General features: G+C 44.9%; 1 protein-coding gene across 1 annotated transcript; it reads right to left on the bottom strand.

Moving 5' to 3' along the window:
• Nucleotides 1-3,747: 3,747 nt before the first annotated feature.
• foxg1b (forkhead box G1b) lies at nt 3,748-7,779 on the bottom strand. The gene has a single exon (XM_076742211.1). The coding sequence runs from the start codon at nt 7,643-7,645 to the stop codon at nt 6,395-6,397; it is 1,251 nt and encodes a 416-aa protein (XP_076598326.1). The 5' UTR covers nt 7,646-7,779; the 3' UTR covers nt 3,748-6,394.
• Nucleotides 7,780-15,659: the final 7,880 nt, after the last annotated feature.

Here is a 15,659-nt window from a genome sequence, read left to right as displayed (position 1 = left end):
AGGTTAAAACCCACAGCAGCTGACTCACATGTTCACGACCCTCCGCACCTCCTGATCGCCTTCTGTCACTCATTGACCACCGTCAGCCAGTTAGCTTAGCTTCACGTAAAGACTGGAGACTCGGAGGTTTATGTTTCCTGGTCTGAAGTGACCTTAATGCAAACTAAATGTTTAACAGTCCACCATGTCAATACGTGTCAGCGATCTCCAGAGCGGTCCTGAAATGAGGCGGCCAATCACAGCAGCCTTCCTGATCAATCACTGTTCCAGCTCCTCACATGTGAGCGCCTTTATTTCACTGATATCTTTGGGTTTTGAACTGTTGGTTGGACAAAACAGGACATGCAAAGACGTGTCTCTGAACTAATCATTCATCAATAATGAAAATAATCATTAGTTGCGATGTTACCAAAGAGTTTTTTCAAAGGTTATTTTTCTATTTTTCCAAACGTCATCCACCATAAACATCATCACTGTCTATGAAGGAAAGATGAAGATTCCATAAAGTCACATAATGACGCCTTAAAGACGCCGCAGTGACTCCATGAAGCAGCATTATGGGACATTAAATCCTGCAGTGAGCGTCTCAGATGTCCTCTCATGGCTGTTATCACTCCATTCTTCCTGTTTCCTGTTTCTCGGCTCCGTTCGGGCACCAGCTGACCAATCACGAGCCGGCTCCGGTCTGAGCCGTGCGGCTGTTGAATCTGACTCGGGTTTGGGAGTGCGGACCCGCTGCTGTCCAGTGCTTTTTACTGGTTTGTGACCAGTCTGCGGTGGGTGTGACATCACTGGCTCAAACCCAAAATGACATCACTACGTACCCTCCCCCTCCTCTCAGCCCCGCCCCTCTGGGCCGCCCCAGCTGCCAAAACAAGTGAGCGGTCTGAAGCGCTGCGCTGACCTAAATTCTCCCAGAGAGACTCCTCTTAAAGCTGCAGAGACACAGACTGAGTGAGACAGAGACACAGACTCAGAGACGGACAGACAAACAGACAGGAAACACAGACAGAGAGAGACAAACTGGGACCGAAACACAGACAAACAGACAGAGATTCGGACGAACAGGCGAGACAGAGACGGACAGAGAGGCAGACAACAACTCAGACACAGACAGACAGACAGACAGACAGACAGACAGACACAGGCGAAGACAGACAGAGACTCGATCCAGGGAGGGACAGGCCGAGACGACCAGCAACAGAGAAAAAGAGGAAGACATGCAGGGACGCAGAGGAAGACACTGATGAAGACAGACAGGAGGACATGAGCAGAGACGGCTGAAGACAGACAGACAGAAACAAACGTGCATTCAGAATAATTTCACCGCTTATTTCCTTTAAGTCTGTTTTGATTTGAAGATGAGCGTCATGTGACTGATTGATTTTAATGAAAAGTGATTTATTAAAAAACGATGAATCTCCATTTATTCATTTGTTGATCAGCATGTAGCTTCGACCGCCACAAACACGACAGACGCATTTTTGTTTGCGCTTTTAAAAGCATTTTTAAAGATGATTTAAGATTAAAGTCGTTCACTGTGTGAAAATTAACGTCTGCAGGAAAATTCAAAGAAAATGTCAGAAGAACGAAAACTTCACTGTAATTTCATGTTTGATAATCAGTGCAGCGTCCTCACAGACGAGGACATTAAAGAGGGCTGCAGTCAATAATGAACCTGTCAATAAACCCATAATACTGATAATAATCAATGAGTGGAGCTGAATCTAACGTGATTTATGCCCTAAAATAACTGACATGAACGAACCAAAGCTGCATTTGTCAGACAAACATTCACCAGAAGTCTTTTAGCAGTAATTATTTTGTTGAATGAAAGTCTGCGCTGTGAGAAAACGTTTCCTCTGACTGGACTCGAACACGACGTCAGCGATGTTAAAAACATAATAATCAGCTCTGAAACTGCAGTTTACCTTCAGATTTCCTCTAATTTTAGCCCGTCTGTATTTTTAGGTCAGTACAGCTGAATGTTGGCTGTATGTTGGTGGACGAACACACACACACACACACACACACACACACACACACACACACACACACACACACACAGGCCACGTGACGACACACACTGCTGAGTCCGAGAAGCAAAGCTCAGACTGTTTGTGAGTCACTGAGTGAATTTTGGACTTTACGTCAGTGAAACGAAGGAACGTTCATGAAGCTGCTGAAATGAACCTCCAGCTCCTCCAACGAGGACGAGGAGTCAAAGTGCTGCACGACGAGGCCCGGAGCGAATACAGACTCATCCGAAATACATTCAGCTGGAAAACGTAGATTCATGATGAAAACATACAGAATGATCCGACTGCTCACACGTCTGCGCGAAAGATATTAAATAAGCTTCTGTAACGTCTAAAATCAGCCATTAAAATGAAGAATGTGAACGTAAAAAAGAGGCTCATCAACAAACGACCGTCAGGATAATCCTGAAAAGATATGAACGTGAATCAGTTTCCTAAAATTCAGAATGAACGTGTGAAACGTTAAAGACGCCTGAAAACGCTGAGGAAGAAATAATAATTCATAAAACGAATAAATGAGGCCGATAAACTCGGAATATTCCAAAATAAACAAAATAAGATCGGTGAGTCGCGATGGAGCTAAAAAGTCTCATTTTCCAGTTTGTTTTGATAGATCGACGGAGCGCTGATGATAAAAAAATAAAAGAACGAAGAAAATCGCTTCTAAATGACCTTTGAAAAATGTCCTCACGAGAAAAAGTCACCAATTAGAAAAATGCATTGAAAAAAAATAAAAACAGAAAGAAAAGTTTCTCCTAAAACGACAAAGTCAAATAAAATGAACCTGAAGCGTAAAACTGAAGTGAAATTCATTTACAATAAAAGGATGCAGTCAGATTTGGGCCTCTCCACGTTTCCCTCTGCTCACACCATCAGGCAGAAACTCTGCTTCAGCTCGTTTCATCCTTTTTAATCAAGTTTAGTTTCTCTGAAAAAAGACCAGACAGACAGCAACGAAACAGACGGTACAGACTTCATACAGGTGAGCGCTAACGACAGAAGTGCAAAAAAATCAAACAAAAAAACCTCCAAAACAGTTTTTTTTTCTTTTTTTCTGTTTTTTTTTAAACAAAACCAAAATGGAAAAATGTGACATGGAGAAAGACTCGAAACAGAAACTGAACCTGGATCAGTTTTAATCCTGCTGTTCTTAAACCGTCACACCCCCTGGACTCTTTGTGCTTTTATTTTGCCAAAAATATTCTTATTTTCTGTTTGCTTACCAGCATGTAGTATCCTAATGTGTGTTAGCTGTGTGTGTGTGTGTGTGTGTGTGTGTGTGTGTTGACAAGGTCAGCTTGTTTTGGGCTTCAGGAGGCTTTTATTTCAGTCAGAGGTTATATAACTTTTTTCTGTCTTGCACTGTAAAAAATGGAAAGAATCGGGGAGAAAGCGAGCGTTCAGCAGCTTCTGGTTTTCACACACGAGGAATTAATTTTTAAAAACTCAGAAATCCCTTTAAATCAAATCTAAGCTGCAGCTGGTTTACAGTCGTTAGATTGTGTTTGTTTTTGCAGTAAAAGGCCCAAAAACAGACGGAGACTCTGTACTAATCAATAATTATATTAATGCTAGCGGTGACTTTTTTCCTGAATTTATTTTGAAAAGAAAATCTTGACCTGTAATAATTCACATGATAATTTCACTCGTTTCTGTTTTTGTTTTATTTTCCTGGAACAGCGGCGGCGTATCGACCATAAAACTCTGCTTTATTTGTAAAACACCATCGACGTCCTCTGCTGTCTCGTGTTCTGGAGCTCTTTTTTTTTTTCCTCTGTTTTTGCAAAGGCAACATTTATTTGATCCGGATTGTGTTGCAGAGCTCAGACAGCACTGACCTGAGATCTGAGGACGGGCCGATCGATAGCGCAGCGATCAATACTCTGATAGTCAAACGCTGCTCTTCAGCCTGCTCATGAAAAACTCAGCGTTCACGTGTTTTTTCTTTTTCTTCTGATGAAGTTTCTGCTGGTGTGAAATGCTCTTCAGCACTTTGTGTATTTTATTTTGACGTTTCCTTTGTAAACAGGAAGAGATCAATGAAAATATATCTGCTAAATTATTTATTTATATTTATATTTTCCAATTATCTTTATTTTTTATGTCTATTGTGATTAAGAAAACTTTAGATTTTACCTCACAGCCTACTTTGTGTCATGTGATTTATGTCGTGAAATATTGACTAACTGCAGCAGCTGATCAATTAAAGGAATTATTTATTGAGGAATTAAATTTTTTTTTTTTTTTTTTTTTCAGTTTCAGAAATTCAGACTCACATCAGCAGATCTTCCAGACGAACACGCTGCAGTGAAAAGACATCCAGCCGTGTTTGTGTAGATTAAACAGGAATAAAACGAGACATTCTGGGTTAGAAATAACAACAACAGGCTGCTGATGAAACCGTCCACGTGTCTGAATAAATGAATAAATGGTGTAACGTGTAAAAAACACAGATGTTTTCAACCTGGTTGTCTTTTCACTGAAACCTCGGTCTCGGTAATATCGTCACACACAAACAGGAACAGGCGCCTCCTCCCTGCTGAGATCAGCTGACACACTTTTCAAGATGCCACTGAAGCCTTTTGTGCAGTTTTACTCCCAAAAAATACAAATAAAAAAAATAAGTCCCATATATGTCATTGCAGCAGGCTGGAAACCTCGTATCTCCATTTTTAATTTTATTAAAATACAAGTTCAAGGATCTGCTACATGCTGCTCTGGTGCTACTATTTTTCACCTCCTCTGTGCACGAAACCATCTAAATAATTCCAACAAAACGTCATTTTCTAGAATTTAACCAAACGTAAACTGTCTCATGACAGCTGAGTCATCTGTGAGGGCGCGTGGAGTGAAATCAAGATTAGTTTGTCAAACTGTTTCCAAGATCAAGAACGAACCCTCACGCTCAGACTGCCTGTTTTATTAGTTCCCAAACAAAAAGTTGGCATTTTGGAGATACAAGTTTTTCACCTGACAGCAGCTGTGTGTGTAGTGTGAGGCCTGCTGATCGTTTGGAGCCGCTCGGCTTGTTTTTACCCAACAAAAAAAAAAATAAAATAAAATAACTGCAGGAAAGACAGAAAAGATGCGGCATGCAGAGGCCTCCTCCGTCCTCCTCCGCCCTCCTCCGTCCTCCGCCGGCCGCCTCAGACTCTCCCCGGAGCCGGAGCTCCTCAGCGGGCCGTGAAAGCGGGACGGAGGCGGCAAAGTGACGATTGTTCATGAAATACCAGTTTTCTCAGTCCGTTTAGAGTTTGTGTTTTTACGGCGGCCGTGAGCGCACATGCGCAGCAGGTTTTACACTCATACAGGCCTACATACACACACACACACACACACACACACACACACACACACACACACACACACAGAATAAAACCAAAATGAAGCGAAATGGACAATCTGGGCTTTGATGATGAACAGAAAACACAGAAAAACTCGTATTACAGCTGCGTTATTTTGCATAATTTTACACATGAAGAGTTCTATTCCAAAAACTTTTATATCCATGAATTAATTTATTTATTTATCCATATATTTATTTATTTAAAGGGGCGGTTCAAGTCCAAAAATCAGGAAGGATTTTTCGGTTCTGCCATGTGGAAACAGTTGGATTAATTTTTGGATATCTTTATTTTGGAAGGAAACTCTTCACAGAGAGTAGTTTTATTATTATTATTCATATTTTCTATCATTATTAGGCCTGTCCCGGGTCAAACCTGAGTAGTGATATGATTGTAGGCTTTTTTTTCCTCTCAAACCCCTGATTGTTTCTGCTGATTTTAAGGCTTTATTTATTCATTATTTACTTTTTCAAAAGTTGTTCCTCCCTAAAAAGCGAACAGAAAAAGTTTTGATTGTCGTGTTTCTCCTTGATTGTCTCAAAATTCATAAATAATTATTAACCCTGTATGTCTTATCCCCCCTCCCCCTTTTCCTCAATACTGATGAGTATACACTGACAAATAGAATTTAAATACATTGTACAATAAATACAAAACATAAATAAAAGACTCAAAGAAAGTACTGAAAATCTTTGTACAAGATATAAATAGCTTGAAATATACTTAAAGTGTTACCTTTGGCAAGTCTAGTTTACAGTTGTACAACCCGCGGGTAACAAAAGTTTGTCCCTTTTTCAACAAAATGCAGAAAAAACAAATGAAAAGAAACCCGTTGCTCTTCGGGGCAGAATATGGCCAAAAAGTTTCACTTCATATATATTTTTTGCGCTCAATGTTTGATATTTACCACTTATTATTTGCCCTTAACATGACGTCTCTTGTGCGTCCTCGTCCCGGTGCCATTCACGAAGAGGTGATGGTGATGGGGGAGGAGAGGGAGAGGGGGGGAGTTCAGTTTAGGAAAGCGTTTGGGGTCACCCTCTTTTGATGGGACAGCACCCCGGGGAACCCCGCGGACACGCCCGGGGAGAAGGCCTGTAGGGAGCTGTTTCTGAGAGAGTCCGACAGCAGAGACTGCGGGGAGCTGCTGGTCGCCAGGCCGCCGAACCCCGGTGCGCCCTGCTGGAGATGCGGCGGCGGAGGGGGCGGCGGTCCTCCTCCCGGCGGCCCCGGTGCCGCTGCAGCAGGGTGTTGGGTCCCTGAGACAAAATACCCGGCAGTCTGACCGGAGAGTAGCCCGACCGGCGACGTGCTCATCCCGTAACTGTTCGTCAAGCCCAGCGCCCCGGCGGCAGACCCGCCGAGGATGGAGCGCCCCAGGTCCCCGTTGCTCAGCTGCTCCACTGCGGGCAACAACGACCCGTAGCCGCCCGCCTGGTTCAGAAACCCGGGTGAGGATCCGTTGTAGTGCGGGTGATGGTGGTGGTGATGGTGCAGGGAGAGAAATGGAGAAATCTGCCAGTAGAGCGGGTTGTTCGCCCGCTCGTTAATCCCTAAGCCGAGAGGAGCGAAGCGCAGCCCGCGCTTCATCGCCAGTTTGCCCCGGGAGGTGGCGGAGCGCCTGCGGAGCTTCCCGGTAGTCCCCCCGATGAAAACATCATCGCTGCTCGGGTCCAGCATCCAGTAGTTCCCCTTCCCCGGGTCGTCATAGTGCCTGGGCACCTTAACGAAGCACTTATTAAGGCTCAGGTTGTGCCGGATGGAGTTCTGCCAGCCCTGCTTGTGCTCCCGGTAATACGGGAAGTTTTTCATGATGAACTCGTAGATGCCGTTCAGCGTGAGCCGCTTCTCGGGGCTCTGCCGGATGGCCATCATGATCAGGGCATTGTAGCTGAACGGAGGCTTGTCATATTTCCCGTTTTTCCCGCTATTATTACCGTTAGTATTCTGCTCCGGTGTGGCCTTAGTGCCGTCACCACCTCCACCTCCCCCTCCGCCCTCCTCCTCCTCTTCCCCCTGCTCCTCCTTGCCTGGCTTCTCCGGGTCCAGAGCCGCGGCCGTGGAGTCCACCTCCGGTGGCTCCAGCGACTTCTCAGAGTCGGAGCCCGGAGAAGGAGAGAGGGTCCCGGGGATGCCGACGATCGCGGCGGCGGCGGCAGCGGCGACGGAGTCCGGTCTGTCGCACTTGGAGGGCAGCAGGAGGCTCTTAATGCTGAAGGAGGAGGACCGGTGGACGGTCGGCGGGTCTTTTACATCCTCCATGCCCGGTGGCGGGTCTCCCAAAAACGAGGAATAAATAATAATAAAAAAAAATAACAACAACAATAACAACAACAACTCCAAGCTCGTCCACCTCCGTTATCCGGGCTGGAAACGAAAGAGACAGAGAGGAGAGAGAAAGGAGGGTCAGGATGAGAGATGCATGGATGGAGGAGTGGAGAGAGAGAGAGAGAGAGAGAGAGAGAGGGAGGGAGGGAGGAGGGAGGGAGCGTGGCTTGGATGTAGAGAAATTAGTAATTAAGGAGGTTCCGACTCGCGGCTACATCACGGAGAGGAGGAGCTTCTCCAACTTGGTGATTTTGTCTACAAATCCTCTTTTCTGCTTCTTCCTCTCCGTCTTTCAGTCTCCAAACTGAGACTCTGACGACCTTTAATGTCTCCAGCAACACAAACCCGTCAGTTTATCTGCTCTCTCTCTCTTTCAGTATTTACGCGCATGCACTTCTCTCTAAATTCGTTCATGCAATTGTGCCGTGCGTCATGCACCCTCCTCTCTGTGCATGTGTGCGTAAAATCCAATTCTGAGCTTGTGCGTAAAAGCGCACGTCTGTCTGAGTGTGCGCGCGCCCGTGCGTGTGCGTAAAAGCGCACAGGCAGGCATGGCAGGCAGCCTCCTCGGCTTTGTTTTCTCAACGACAGTAATAGTTTGAGTTCATGTCGGCAAACACAGAGCGTGCACGACCAGTGTGCGTTCATGTGTGTATTTTTGGGGGGAGGAGGAAGAGGAGGAGGAGGGGGACGGGGAGGAGGGGTGAGGCACTGAGCGCGCCGCTATTGTCTACTAATAAAAATCATTGTGCCGGGCAGGAAACACACATACACACACACACACACACACACACACACACACACACACACACACACTGTGCGGGCCCAGAGGCAGCAGGCTTGACGCTGTAACCAGAGCGCCTCCTGTCGATAGCATTCAGTACTGCAACACAAATATACCACTTGATTTTCTGATTGGTGAATGCAATAATAACAATAATTAAAAACATCAAAATTATTATTATTATTATTAGTAGTAGTAGTAGTAGTAGTAGTAGTAGTAGTGGTAGTAGTGGTAGTAGTATTAGGAGTAGTAAAACAATAATCCAGTGCATAGAACGTCACACATTCTGTCTTGTTCCAGCTCTTTGAAACTAAATGATTTCCACAGAGTAAAATATTCAAGCATTTTTTGTGATCTTTTTTCGAGCTAAATGACGGATTATTTATTGTCGACCAGAATTATTTGTTATTATTCTTGCTGGGAATTATCTGAAATTTAGGAAATAAGTTAAATTAATACATTAAATGTGAAAAAAGGAGCGTTATTTTAATGTCTCCTCACTCAAGGTTTGGGGAATTTGGATGCTTCCTCTCAGTGTTTTTAAAATCCTGCCACAGCTTCGACTCCACTGTGTCGTACACCGGAGAACTGAAACTCTTCACTCTGTGTAATTTTCTAATTCACGTTTTCCTCGTTTAATATATCATTTAATGTTGAAATCTACATTTTGGGAGTCAGTGTTTGAGTCTTAATCAGCAGTTGGACTGAAAACTTTGGAGGAGCAGAACCTGCACAGTCTGAACATTTAATATTTAAAAACAAAATCTTTCATTTTCTTTGAAAAGCTTTTCACACTGCAGGCGAGGCAGTTCTTCAAAACAATGGTTAATTTGATTTTAGCAGAAAAAAATCACGTGACTCACAGAGATGAAAAGTGAAGGCTGAAAATGAAAACTTAGCTTCAGCAGATCGAGGCCTCGTGCTGCAGCCGCTTTTTCTAACTTCATCCATCGCCTCCCAGCCAGTGTGCTGTGTGTGTGTGTGTGTGTGTGTGTGTGTGTGTGTGTGTGTGTGTGTGTGTCAGTGCAGTTTTTCTGTATTTTAAATGGCTCCAGACTCGACGTGCGTCATTCAGTGAAACGTTCATTCACAAATATTCAACATTCAAACTGGACACAGAAACACTTCCAGCCTTTAAACTGGACTTTGACTCGAGGGACGTCCTCCAGACCGGCCCTGATGATCAGGACATGAAGCGGGACATATTTAGGCCCTTTAAGTCCGCCGCTGTGCTTCCTGTTTGTGGATCCCAGTTGTCCATAAACACAACCCAGTTGACACAGTCAGCCTGGGGCTTTGTGGCTCCTGGAGTTTTGCCCGGGTGTTAATCCGGCCCTCGTCCTGCCACTGGCTGGGAGCTGCAGCATTAGAGTTGTAAGCACTTTGAGACAGTTTATAAATGGTTTCCCAATTCTGCCAAACGTATTTTCCTCGTGATAATAATGAATTTAGACAAAACAGCGAGCTCTTTATCCTCAACCCCCATCGTGTTTTTAACATTTCTCCTCCAAAAAGTAAATGAACATTTAAAAACGCCGTTCAGATAGAAATGTTCTGTCACTCACACCAGTCAAATCACTTCCATTTATTTCTTCTGTGAGCTGAAGTTTCAGCCTGTAACAGGATAGAAGCAGAGCTGCTGTTCCTCCATAAAACAGTAAAAACTCAACTTCAGCTCTGCGTCACATGGTCACATTCATTTCTGAGATTAAAGATTTTATGAGCTGCATTCACTGAGCTGTGATCACGCTTTGTTTACACTTACTGCAGATTTTGTATGAAAACAGAGTTGAAATCCAGATTACACACACACACACACACACACACACACACACAGGTCTTCCTTCTCCAATCTGCTGCATTAAATCTGTGCTGAGTTTTTGTGCCAGATGGTGTTTCTACTGGATCTGAACCTCCAACAAAGGCTCAGTTTGGGCTGCCTGACACAGGCCACACACACACACACACACACACACACACACACACACACACACACACACACACGGCCCATTGGTTCAGCAGGTGAGTCGTCTGTTTCGGAGTCAAATACTAAAGTGCATCTTCAGTGACTGTCCATGAATCAGGGATCTGTTAATTATGATCTATTAATAATGTGCCTTCAAAACCTGTAACATGATTAATATTCATTCAAATTGAGATTCAAGACTCTTTCAGATTCATCACAGTTTGTTTGTCGAGCGATGAGATTAAACTGCTGCTTTTCTGAGAGAGTGTCGAGATGCTGCCGCCATGTCGGATTTTACATTTAAAAACAAGATGGCGCAGGTGTTTTCATCACCACGCAAACCAGACGTAACCCGTAGAAAAGGCAAACCTCGCGTCACGTTTCAGAGCGTTCAGACGGTCGCTGCTTTCGCCGACGTGTCACCTGGTCAAACAGCAGCAGCAAAGCACAGAAGCTGCGTCACTGCAGCACAGGCATGGCCATTCAACCCCACATCCCTCACACACACACACACACACACACACACACACACACACACACAGATCAAACGGGTGCCGTATCCTTCACCCAAAACACGTCTTGCTGAGTCAGGGATTACTGCTGACATTCAGGTGCTCTCACTTTCAGTTCGAACTCCTAATAAAGTGCTTTAATCTGGACAAACTGTTGGTTTGTTTCCAGCTCCGATCGTCTGACTGCACCTTCTTGTTCTTAGCCGCAGAAATGATGAACAAAAATAAGAGCAGAGTTATGAATTGTAATTATTTTTCAAGGCAAACAGTAAAGGAACAAGTAACTTTGAAGAGATTCTCAGCTGAATGTGTTGTTTATGCTCCTTGTTGTGCTCTTACATTAATGATTATGGGCTTAACCTCTTACCATCATGTAAGCAGCCTGCACTGTAAGCCTGCAGCGTAAGGGGAAATTCATCCATCTATCCGCCTTCGTTACCGTCTTATCCTGTGAATGGTCGCGGGGGTTCACCCTGGACGCCACAGGGCTGACACACATGTGGACAAACACATTCACATCGTTCACATACGTACGTCTGACACGTCTTCTGATGTTCTTCTTTTGATTCTTCTGGAGTCTGTTTTCTTTGTTTAAACATTTACCGGATTCTCTACACTGTTCCTGTGTCTCACTTCCTGTCTTGCTTGCTCTCTTCTGTGCACGTTGACGCGTCGTCCATCAAAAATAGACTCCGCACATATTGTCCAGAGCAGAGCGGAGACACGTTTCAGGGACATTTCTGAAAAAGAGACGGAAGGCGCCCGGTGGGGTTTAGGGGTAATATTTTCCAAACGATGGCAGAGACATTTTCTGTTTTTGTTTGCAAAAGGGTGAATCCTCATAGTTTACTAAAGAATCTGAAAATCCCGGAGCCAAACTGCAGCCTGCAGGCCTCTTTTCCCACAGCGCTGCTTGAAAACTGACACTGAAGGCCGACGATGTTTCATCCATTCCTGCCCGAGACGCAGCGAGTGCGAGCCAAACGTGTCGGTAAGTTTATTATTCTGTTTTTATCCGATGACTGTGTCTAATTAAACCTGCGCCGTGCTAGCCAGCGTTAGCCTGCCAGGTTACATAATGATTCAAGTCAAATGCTGACAGGACATTTTATCAGGCCTGGAGGTCCCAGCAAACGTTGCTCATATCAGTTTGTCAGGTAGAGAAGCTGCTGACGAGGCTTGAGAGCAGAGGTAAGCTAATGTACGGCAGGAAAAACCCTCCGAATGTGTAACAATCAAAGCCTGTGGAGGAACTTTAACAGCTGACGGTCAGCAGATGATTTTATGGGAGTTTGTCTTTTTGTGGCTCATCTGCTTTGCTTTCGCACCACAAACAAAGCTCACCTGAGCTCAGACCTCCTGCTCAGCCGGCGTCAGTCTGCTCGTTCCGTCTGCATCAGCGCTGCAGCAATTAATCAATCAGTCGACTGACAAAAATAAATCACTAAGTATTTCGATAGCAGTCTTTACATGAGGATTTGCTGCTTTTGTTGCGCATTAATCTGACTCTCTTTGGGGAACTGAACTCATCACCATCAGCAGGAAAGTTCTGCAGTTCCTGGAGTTTCTGTGCTCCCACTCTGACCGAGGAGCTGACAGAGCTCCTCTCCTCCTCCTCAGCTCCAGCTCCCGTCGCTGGTGTCAGTTTTTCCGCCGGCCGATCTCGCCGCCAGCTGCACAGATTACAGAACTGTTGCCAAAACAGCGCAAGTATTTATGAGCAGCTTTTAAGAGTTAGATTATCATGAGTCTGACAAAACATGAACTTGGCTGACTCCTCGCTCACTCGCCCGCCACCATGGGCTCTCCGTTGAGGCGGGGGGGCAGAAACCTGATGTAACCTCCCAGCTTTTATTTGGCTGTTTCCACAGGACGTCTCCCGCTCATGTAGCCCACACTGAGCGCTCTGCACCTCAGGACCACCTGCTGTTTTCTCAGAAGAGGTGATTCAGGTCGAAGGTCTGATTGATTTCGCCTGTTAAATCCCAGTTAGTCATCATGGAGAGGAGACGCTGGAGAAAGGAGGTTTAAAGCTCCAGCTGCTCTCCTTTTAACGGGTGTTTGAGGCACTTAACAGCTTTATTTTTAGAGTTTATACACAAATTATCTTCTCATTTAGTTGTTTTCTTCATTTTGTTCTCTTCACCTTCATCCTCCCTCATTCCTCTTACTTGTGTCCAAAGCTGCAGCTGCAGGATGAAGATGCATTCAATGTTTAACCTGATCAAAGTCAAACTGAAATGAAAAACATTCCCTTTAGTTTCCCTTTGTTTCACCAAAGCATCACAATAAAATTTCTTTATGAATAAATCAGAACACACAACATTTGAGGGTCAGGACATACTGACACTGTCTCCTTATTGAGGACTATTTTCAGCAGCGGATTAATCCACGTTTGGTGCTGTAGTGAATATTTGTGGCAGCAGGACGGTGTGTGTGTGACTGAGTCAGAATAAACTGCAGCGTGTGTGTTAATGGAGATGCACGAAAATGTCAGCCAGTGCATTTGGTGACGGTCATTCATCACAATTGGTCTCAAAAAGTCTAAATATTATATACATCCAACGAAAGAAGAACTGAAGCTTATGAATGAACTTTAAGTATGTAAGATATGAGGTCATCTGTGTGTGTGTGTGTGTGTGTGTGTGTGATGATAGCAGTTGTTAAGGATCAGCATTTGATCTGATTCTTGATGTGAGGTTCAGGTTTTCAGATGACTGATTCAAAGTTGGTGGTTGACGTTTTAAAAACCAGTAAATCATTAATCACCATATGAAATAATGATGTCACAACCACCCACGCACATGTATACTGTATATGGAGGGCTACATGTGTAAGAGGAGCTAAAGCAAGGCATTAACGCTGCAGGATTACATGTTCGACTCCCACCGAGAAAAGCTGCTTCTTAGTGTTGTGTAGCTGCTGGATATGTTTTGGTGGTTCGTACGAAATCGTCCAAACTGAACTCACGTCATGTTCAGCTGATGTCTGCGCGAGGACCCTTACATGTCCGCGTTTTTCTTATTTTTGATCAGGAGGGATCAAACTGCAGTATTTTAAGCATCTCAAGCTGTTTTCCGTTCTGTCAGTACACATGCGACACGACATCCTGAGTTTTTTATTCACAGCTGTTTTCTAGTTTACCACTTCGTACTGACCTTGTTTCTCTTTACATTATTCTCACTTTAGGACGTCATTTTCCGAACGTTAGGAGTCAGAGATGATGCTACGGCCTACAGGAGATACTGATTTTAACTGCTGCAGCCCATTTTCTGAGGGCTTTTAATTAAACATTTATCTGGAAAACACGATGAAGGGCTTGGCTCATCATAAGGCGATCAGTTCAGATTCACTGATTGGTGGATTTCCTCGATGGAGGCCTCTCTGTGTTGTGAACCAGGAAACTATAATTCATCAACAGCGAGTGGAAAACTATGATGGGATCTGACAGTCTGTCTGTCAGTATGAAGGATCACCAGCATTGTTTTTCAAGCATGAGCTGCCTCTTCGGCTCGACCGCCGTGCCTTTGACCTCTGCGGCGGGCCTTTGATTGACCTCTGTCAGCGCAGTTTTGAAGGTTGTGCTGTCGTAGCTGCAGCTGTCGTCAACGACTGGATTTCCAGAATCACGGACGCTCTCGCTGGATGTTTGACGTGGACCTCTCGACCTGTTTTCTTTCTTTTCAGGTACCTACGCCGGTCTGTCATCCGACCAATTTCAGACAAACTGTGACAGATATGACAGCATCATCGGCAAACAGTTTCATATTTGCTTATCGGGTCTGACGTGATCCAGATCTGAATGGTTTAAAGTTTAAAGTAAACTGTTGGAGGAGGAGGAAGAGAAGAAGGAGCGAGTCTCAGTGGAGAAATCAGGACAGTAGACGGGAACTTACTTCCTGTCAAAGCACGTTAAGAGCGAGGCGCCCGTACTGTACCGCGGTAACTCCCTCTGGAGAGTACAGTGAGGGGAGGAGATGGGTCCGTCCTCACGTTGGCGATATTATTACAGGCTGAGCCTTTACACCGAGAGACGCCAAACTAAATCAGGCTGACTCGCCAACAGCTTTGGGGTCATCCAGAGTTTATAGCTATAAATAGCACCGGTTGTTGGAGTAGTACCACACACACACACACACACACACACATCACTCCTCCCATACCATGACACACACACACAGAATATATTTACAAGTACATTCATACATGCAACCCCCCGCAAGGCTTTTCCCACACACACAAACACACTACAGTGCAAGGAAACATGTACACACTTGTCATTGAGAGAATGAGGCGGAGGAGGCGGAGGAGGCGAAGGAGGAGGAGGAGGAGGAAGGCGAGCCTGGTTGGCACAGCGACAGAGCGCCCATGTTGCCACGAGGCAGAGAGACAGCAAAGCGTCCGTTACAAATCAAAACATTTGGTTGATTCATTCAGGGTTGTTTGTCTTTCCTCCTCCTCCTCCTCCTCCTCCTCCTCCTGCCTCCCGACTCCTCCACCCCCTCTCGTCCATTCTCTCTGCTGTGTTTGGATGTTCACACACTGACCTACATTAGCTAAACAGTGATGAAATCAGGGCTTGTGTGTGTGTGTTTGGAGGTGTCAGGTTGGTGAGTGTGTGTGTGAGGGTTTGTTTGCCTCTGCATACATGCATTTAATGTCTTCATGCACGTGTGTGTGTGTTTG

Source organism: Chaetodon auriga, chromosome 11, assembly GCF_051107435.1.
Source record: "Chaetodon auriga isolate fChaAug3 chromosome 11, fChaAug3.hap1, whole genome shotgun sequence".
In the NCBI taxonomy this organism is placed as follows: Eukaryota; Metazoa; Chordata; class Actinopteri; order Chaetodontiformes; family Chaetodontidae; genus Chaetodon; species Chaetodon auriga.
This window is presented reverse-complemented; position numbering and strand designations above follow the sequence as displayed.

What these genes read in the sequence shown, in the direction of transcription:
- foxg1b (XM_076742211.1), bottom strand. Translation starts at nt 7,645, where the DNA reads ATGGAGGATGTAAAAGACCCGCCGACCGTCCACCGGTCCTCCTCCTTC.